Genomic DNA, 7,982 nt, shown 5'->3' on the forward strand with positions numbered 1-7,982 from the left:
AAAAAAAGAAGGAGAAGGAAAACAACCAGAGGAGGCTCTCTTGTTTGTTCAGCCCGCGTTCACGTACGCGAAGAAATATTGTACCTCTTGCAAGTATGCCAGAGATTTGATTGCTACTTTGGACTTTCTGACCTCTTAATGAGAAATGCATCATTGCCGAAGACCGCCGCTTGCTATTGATGACACGACAGCATGCTGTTGTACCTTCGTTCCGTGACCAAGCTTCTGACCCTAAATCCGTTTTTCCCAGTGAAATTCAAATGTCGTCAATCCGCTACAGCCCCCGCCCTGCCACACCCACCCCCAAAAAATTCGGTTTTCTATTTGTTTTTAACCGCTAGCCGTTAGCCAAAGAGATTTTTTTTCCTTCCAATGAATTTTCATCTCCAAGCTATGAATTGAAGCGATTGCGGTGTCCCCCAAGGCTCCATTTTTGGTCCACTGCTTTGTCATGTGCGCGTGCTGTGATGTCACGAGGCGACGTGCCACAAGTCTTCGCGGTGCAATTTCCTGACGACGCAGCGCCAGTCGCTGCCCTTTTGAATAATAAAACAATAAAACATGGTAACATTGTCATCAAGTTGCGACGAGCATCACGCGGGATGAAAAGATCAATGTATTTAGCTTGAATTGCTTTTTGAAAAATATTTGATTTCTATGTATTTATTATGTTTCCAATTAAATATTTGTATTTTTTGAATATAAAAATAAAACGATTGATTACTTTTTGGATGTGAGATTTAAAAAAGAATGAGTTGATTCATTATTGTAGTATTAAATTAGTGTTGATTCTAATTCTTATTTTTATGATAAAACAATTGTTAGTAGTATAATAATGCCTCCATCCATCCATTTTCATTATCGCTTCTCCTCACACGGGTCACGGGCGTGCCGGAGCCCATGCCGGCCATCTTCGGGCGGGAGGCGGGCCGCACCCTGAACCGGTCGCCAGCCAATCTCAAGGCACATACGAACAAACAAGCATTGGCACTCACATTCGCGCCTACGGGCAATTGAGAGTTGTCAATGAGCCTACCCCGCATGTTTTTTTGGGGATGTGGGAGGAAAGCGGAGTGCCCGGAGAAAAGCCACGCGGGCACGGGGAGAACATGCCAACTGGGATTTGAGCCCCGGTCCTCAGAACTGTGAGGCAGATGTGATAACCAGTCGTCCACCGTGCCGGCTGTAGTATAATAAAATCGCAGATTTCCAGCGTTTCCATTTATAGCCGATACATTTTGGGGATTTTTTTTTCCCTCCGACATAAACAATCATACTAAATGTTCCCCAAAAAAGATTTTAATTGAATTGTCTTGAAAAAGATTTTGTCATTCAAAATAAATAATAATACATTGAAAACATCGAATACTACTACTACTACTACTACTACTACTACGACTAATAATAAGAAGAAGAAGAAGAATCCCAACTCAGTGTTGAGCACAAAGAGAATTCTCAAATGATTTTTGGAGACCACTGCAGTTCTGTCTTTTAACATTTGTGCCTTGAGATATGAGCGGTCATTCGAGCGCTTTCTGTGCTTTGACTTGAGAGCAAACGGGCACCGTATGGTGGCGGCACTTCGACAAGCGGCATCTATTCTTTATCCTCGACAAAGACCAGTCGGTGAGTCGGCCGCTTTGCGGAGACGCCTCCTGGAGACCGGCCGCTCGCCAGGCGGTCACGATAAGGTTCGACTTCAACGGAGACCTTTCGGCAACTCTTCTCAATGCTCACTCGAGAGAAGAACAAAAGCGCGATCGATCGCCGTCGGAATTGACGTGGCCATTTCTACTTCTGCCCGCTTCAGCCTCTGAAAACATCAGAAGGAACACCTCGCTATTGGGGATGTCATGCAGTCTTGTTAAGTTAAGTTAAGTCTTCCTTATTGGAGGAAAATACACATTGGATATTTATGGGAGGAATACGAGCCGCTCGCGGGCGAATCGCTTGTCACGTTGTGTTCCCGGCCCCCGCTCCAAACCTATTTGGCCTCGGCCGTGTCGGCGGCGCGATGGCGTCTTTGCTGAGGAGCAGATGCCTCCGCGCACTTCCTTCCGCACGTCCGCATTCTTATTATTTCCAGCCTATGTTTATTTCTGGGGCGGTAAAAGCTTCGGTAAGCCGGGCTTCGGTCAATTGACGGGCGGACTCGGCGGCGGTCTGCTTTGGGCACAGCGGGTCCGGCTTCCATCTCGATGTCGTGTCGGGACCGGCCGGGTCCAAACATCCTGACCCGGAGCGCCCCCGCCCCCGCCGCCACCTTATCAGGCAGGAAACACCGACCTCCGCCGCATCCTCTTTACAAGAAGCACGACTCGAGCTTCCCCAGAAAACCAGGAAGGGCAGCTCGACTCCAGGATTTGTCCAGATTTGCCAGCCCCCGCCCTCCGAATTCCTTTTATCGGGGAAAAACGGGGCGACTTTGCAAATCAAAAGCACGCATTTATGTCTGTATTTTCTGCTTGCGCAAGATAGAAGTAAGTAAGAGAAACCCGGAAAACAAAAGAACGGCGGTGAGGGGACGGAGGCGGGCTGGTGCGGCTTTGTCGGCGTTGCTAATCCTCAAGCGGGATTGATGGTGGGGGGGGGGGGGGCAAAAGCACAAACAACAAAACACGACAGGTTCCACTATGCACAGCCGTTTGCTTTTATTGACAAGTTTGCTTTTTACAGGAAATGACAATCCATCATTTTTAAATTACAGTCTAAATCAGCATACATTTTTTACCCTAGTTTCATCATATATGTGATTATATTTATATATATATATATATATATATATTTATATTATTAAGCATTGGATAGGGGGCAACAACCTCAATGGGGTGAGAACTAGCGAGGTCACAATCAGCGAGAGCCAGGATTACAAAAAAACATTTGAAAATTACAAAGAAAAAAAAAAAGGTTGAAATGAGCTCCTGGAACTGTAGGGGCCCCGCTAGGCTTCCCGGAGGTGTCCCGTTTTAGCGGCCCCTCCCTCCGAGTTTCTCGCGACGCCGGCCACTTGCATATGTCAGTCTGCGGCTTTGTTGCGGTGTCCCGGCGTTTAGCGCGTCTGCGGTCTGGGTACTCTGGCGTCCTAGCGCATGCATATTAGGCGAACCGAAGACCGGGAAGCGCCTGTCGCTGTGAATGCTTGTTTGTCTACATGTGCGCTGCGATCGACTGGTCACCAGTTCAGGGTGAAGTCGCGAGTGTCCCGGGATGGACGCTAACCTACCTGTGACCCCGAACGGGAGAAAACCTAGAAAATGGATGGACGGCGACCAGTCCAGGGCACACCCCGCTTTTGTTGCTGAATGTGATGGTAACTTAAAAAAAAAAAAAATGTCCGGGTGACTTGGCGGCACGGTGAGCGACCGGTTAGAGCGTCTGCCTCACAGCGCTGAAGACCGAGGTTCGAATCCCGGCCCCGCCTGTGTGGAGTTTGCATGTTCTCCCCGTGCCTGCGTGGCTTTTCTCCGCTTTCCTCCCACATCCCCAAAACACGCATGAATTGGGGACCCTAAATTGCCCGTAGGTGTGAATTTGAGCGCGGATGGTTGTTTGTTTGTATGTGCTCTGCGATTGGCTGGCGACCAGTTCGGGGTGTACCCCGCCTCCCGCCCGACGATAGCTGGGATTGGCTCCGGCACGCCCGCGACCCGCGTGGGGAGAGGCGGCTCACAAAATGGATGGATGGATGGATGGATGTTTGTTTGTTACATGTGCGCTGCTATTGACTGGTGACCAGTTCAGGGTGTGCCCCGCTTCCCCCACCGCACTCTCCTGGGATGACCTTTGACCTGCCCGTGACCCCGAACGGAAGCAGGAGGGACAAATGTCGCCGAGGTCGCCCTCGAGCTCACGAGATGCCGTAGTTGTTGTAGTAGGCGGCGGTGGCGTCGGCCAGAACCGAAATCAGACTGGTCTCCGTGCCGGTACTCGCGGCGGACACCTGGATGTGGCCCGTGACGGTGCCGCCGCCGCCTTGTTCGGGATGGAAGCCGCCCCCTCCAGAGTTGAGGTACTGGTCGAACTCATTGCGGTCCACCTCGCCCAAGAGCTCGGCCTGGCTCAGCTGGTCCAGAGTCTCCAGGTGGCCTTGCGTCTCCGGCGGTGGGGACAGCTGCCCGAGGTGGCCGTGCTGGAGGCAGTGGTGAGCCAGGGGGAAGGGGGGGGCGCCGTAGTACGAGCCGGGGATCAGGCCGTTCGCACCCCCGCAGTGGATTTGGGTCTGAGCGTAGTCCAGGTGGTACGGCGGCGGGCTGCCCACGTGACTCTGGTGGTGCTCCACGGGGGGCGAGCAGGAGACGGCGGGGTAGTACGACGACGGGGGCGCGTGCTCGTGATCCACGGCGTCCAAGGGGGACATTTCGGGAGGGGTGGGAAGGCCGTAGGGGTACGCGTCGAAACCGCCGGACGCCGCCGGGTCCCGGAAGCTCCGCACGCCGGGCAGAGGCGGGCCCGGGCCGGAGAAACGGGCGCCCGCCGGGTGGCCGGCGTCGTCCTTGTCCAGCGGGCGGCACAGGGCCCGCTGCTCGGGGAGGGCGTTCTGGTCGGGGGCCAGGCCGCCCAGCAGGAAAGCGGGGTCCACCCGCTTGCAGATGCGCTTGAGCTGCTTCTTGCGGCGAGGCCGGTACTTGTAGTTGGGGTAGTCCTGCATGTGCTGCACACGCAGACGCTCGGCTTCCTCCACGTACGGCCTCTTCTGGGGCGGCGTCAGCGCCTTCCACGACTTCCCTGACGGGGGGGAAAGAAACGACAAGCACCGAACGGATGATTTCAAGATGCAGGCGCCGTCAAAAGTCAACAAACTTGCTCGTGTACAGGAAATGACAATCTGCGCTTTGTTTGGGTGACCGTTTAGCAACAAAAGTCTTTTTTTGTTGACTTGAGAAAAAGGTCCACATTCATCTCCGTGCGATTGCTGCCGTGGACGTTTAACGCCTAAACTTTTGTCGGGAATTCAAATTTCAACTTGCGTCTGAAGTGAACTTCAACTTAACTTGAAGAAGGCTTTGCAGAAAGACTTCTTCAAATTTGAACATTTGTAGCGCAAACATTCCAATCGTTTTTGCTCCTGGTGTGTGTAAAGTTTAAACCTTGCGAGGTTTAAAGTGGCCGACTTCAATTTCCCTTTGAACGGGAAGACAAGTGATTTAGTCAAAACAATCTCGGAAATCTGTCTTTTTTTCCGGGGTTGAATTGAAAGTGTCAAAAGGTGCCCAAGATCCATTTTCTCCTCGAGCGAGCGAGACTTCTAACGTGACGGCGGACGAACCGCCATCGGATTAACGAGCCCAAAAATGATTTGGATTTGGATTTGGATTTGGATTTGGATTTGGATTTCTCCAGGCGTTGAATTCCTGGACGTGACACAAATCAGGGCGTTTGAAATCGGGCACGAAATAGTTGCATCGTCTTTTATTGCTTTCTCTAGAGAACTGCAAGCTTTAAAGAGTTTGGGTTTGTTTCCCCCCCCCCCCCCCCCCCACTTCGTCATCTTAATCGCAAATTGGGGAATGACAATAATTGCATTGCATTTGAGAGGCACCGACGCGTTTGCCGCAGGTGAGGAAGACGGACGCCGGACCTACCGAGCATCTTGCTGAGCTCGGCGTTGTGCAGGTCCGGGTTCTGCACCGCCAGCCTCTTGCGCTCGTCCTTGGCCCAAACCATGAAGGCGTTCATGGGCCGGCGGATGCGGGGCTCCGGCGCCTTGTCCCCGCCGCCGCCGGCCGCAGAGGCCGCGCTGCCGTCCGCCGGATGACACTCGAACGACTCGGGCCACGACGAGTAGGCGCTGATGAGGGCGGCCATGCGTGCGCCGAAGCCGCCGATCGGAGACCGGCTGGGATCGCACTCGCGACTTCTTCTCGGCGTCAACGGATCCAAAGGAGCGCGCGCAGGTGGCAGCTCCTCCTCGCAGGTTCTCTCTCCTCCCGTGTGGCCGAGGGGAAAAAGGGGGCTTTATATTTGGGGAGGGGGCTCCTCCCGTCACGCACGCACGCACGCACGCCCCAAAGAGCTTCGCTGCGGTGAGTCGCTCGCACGACGGCTCGAGGGCTTTTTTTTGGTTTTGTTTTTTGGTATTCGGCAAAAGTCTGACACGCCCGAAAACTTAGCGGACCTGTTGTGCTGCGCTGCGTTCAGGCGCGCGAAGTGCACGTGCAGATCACATCGGCATCAAAGTCAAATGCGGCAGAAAACAACAACAACAACAACAACCCAATAGTTGTGAGGGCACATTTGCACTTGAGCGTGTTCACTCGTTTTTCATCAAACGGTTTCTTCTCCACACTTTGTCGCGCTACTCAAAATGGTCAAACGATTTCAAATGGATCCACAACGCTAAATAAAATATTGGAGATTTTGTCTTTGGTATGATTCTATTCTCAGAATTTAGACCCCAAAAAAAGGCCTCCCATTTGGTCATTTGGGAAATGGACATATTGCATTTTCAATCAAAATCGTGTAACATCTTGTGAATTGGCGCAAAAGACAAGCCTTAATACCTTTATTTTGTATTTTCATTTCTATTTCCTCCTTTGAAATTGGTCCTTTTTTGTCATTTCATGAACTTATCCTGCCTCCACACGTATCCCAAAATGAATAATATGTCTTAATCCAAAAACAGAGAGACGCATACCGTACATCTTTGGTTTATACACAAAAAATGCTTGTGCAACTGATGTACACGTTCGCATGAAGTAAACATTTGCTTTTGTTCTTTTTCGGCAGATGTTGAGAGTCTCTTCGCGCAAACAGCGGCACCTGTAAAGCTGAACACCGCCGACGTACCACTGGGAACTTTCAGCCCGACCTTGGAGAACAACACGACCCGCACGCGCGGCCTATCACTTAGCGGGACGGACTTTCCGTGACCAACTTCTTTTTACACTTTTTTTTACAGAGATAAAACGCTGCTCACACGCGCGAACTGAGCTGAGCTTAGCTTAGCTTAGCTTAGCTTCCTCAAAGTTCCTGTCGACGGGATACGCTCGGGCCGGAGCCAGAGGAGCTCGCGTGCACGCCTCAAGCTACTGCCGGGAGGTCAAAGGTTAGCTTTGTTGCCAGGGTTCCCCGAACTTAGCCAAATATATGAGATCACTCAGGGGGCGGGGCTCGGGCCCTCGTTCTTTTCCAGAGCATTCCACGCTTCTTTCGAGACCTGAAGAATATTGGGTTCCAAAAGCACAAACCTCCCCAAGAAAGTCAACGGTCTTCTTTCAGCAGAAAGATGATTATTAATAATTAGCAGTAAAGCATGGGCTGGGCTCACCCCAACAACAAACAAACCGCAGAAAACCCAGTCAGAAGCAGCGGTTGTGCATGATGGCTTGAATTCACATTTGAGATGAGGAGCCAAAACGTTAGTGGGAAAAGGATTGTTTTGGTTTTGGTTTTGGTTTTTGGAATATATATATATAAATAAACCAGTCGCACCTGCGACTCGGACGTTGGTTCACGCTGGTTAGCGTCTCGACATGTCAAATAGAAACGCATCCAAAACCTCCTCATCTCAGGCGTTTCCCCGAAGCCATAAACGATGACGGAGTCGCCTTTTTTGGAAGGAAGCTTTCCTCTTTCCCGGTCGGACTCCTCCCGACCCGTCGCCACAGACAAACACGTTTGTCATGTGCGGCGCGTGACAGAGGATTTCCTGGTTAGCGCAAACTCGCCAATCCCGCCCGGCGACCCAAACGACCGCCGGCCGGCCTCGCCCGCCAAATTTGGTATGTGTTTGCAACCGTTTGTCCTCGCCTCGCCCGCAACTGTCCGGCGACCGGTCGAAAAAAACACGATTTTGATGACGGGTCGGCATTTTTCACATCATGCCGACTAATTGCGCAACTCGTTAGCACCGATGGGAATCGGGACGAAATTGCGATTACTCGGCAACTTTCAACATTTCCAGCAGCTCGTTATTTCTATTCTTGCGATGGGTCAGTGTTACAAAATGATTCTGCCAACTTGAGGCCACGCCCCCGACTGGG

General features: G+C 51.8%; 1 protein-coding gene across 1 annotated transcript; it reads right to left on the reverse strand.

Moving 5' to 3' along the window:
- Positions 1–2,631: 2,631 nt before the first annotated feature.
- Positions 2,632–6,506, reverse strand: sox7 (SRY-box transcription factor 7). Its single transcript, XM_061754489.1, has 2 exons — positions 5,583–6,506; positions 2,632–4,725 (listed from the first exon to the last, which is right to left on the reverse strand). The coding sequence occupies exons 1-2, from the start codon at positions 5,803–5,805 to the stop codon at positions 3,848–3,850; spliced, it is 1,101 nt and encodes a 366-aa protein (XP_061610473.1). The 5' UTR covers positions 5,806–6,506; the 3' UTR covers positions 2,632–3,847.
- Positions 6,507–7,982: the final 1,476 nt, after the last annotated feature.

Source organism: Phyllopteryx taeniolatus, chromosome 18 (genome assembly GCF_024500385.1).
Source record: "Phyllopteryx taeniolatus isolate TA_2022b chromosome 18, UOR_Ptae_1.2, whole genome shotgun sequence".
NCBI classification, from domain to species: Eukaryota; Metazoa; Chordata; class Actinopteri; order Syngnathiformes; family Syngnathidae; genus Phyllopteryx; species Phyllopteryx taeniolatus.

Bases quoted from the DNA above. Each gene is read 5' to 3' on its own strand.
- sox7 (XM_061754489.1), bottom strand. From the start codon at position 5,805: ATGGCCGCCCTCATCAGCGCCTACTCGTCGTGGCCCGAGTCGTTCGAG. The intron at 4,726-5,582 runs GTAGGTCCGGCG...CCCCCCCGTCAG, and splicing joins CGAGCTCAGCAAGATGCTCG to GGAAGTCGTGGAAGGCGCTG.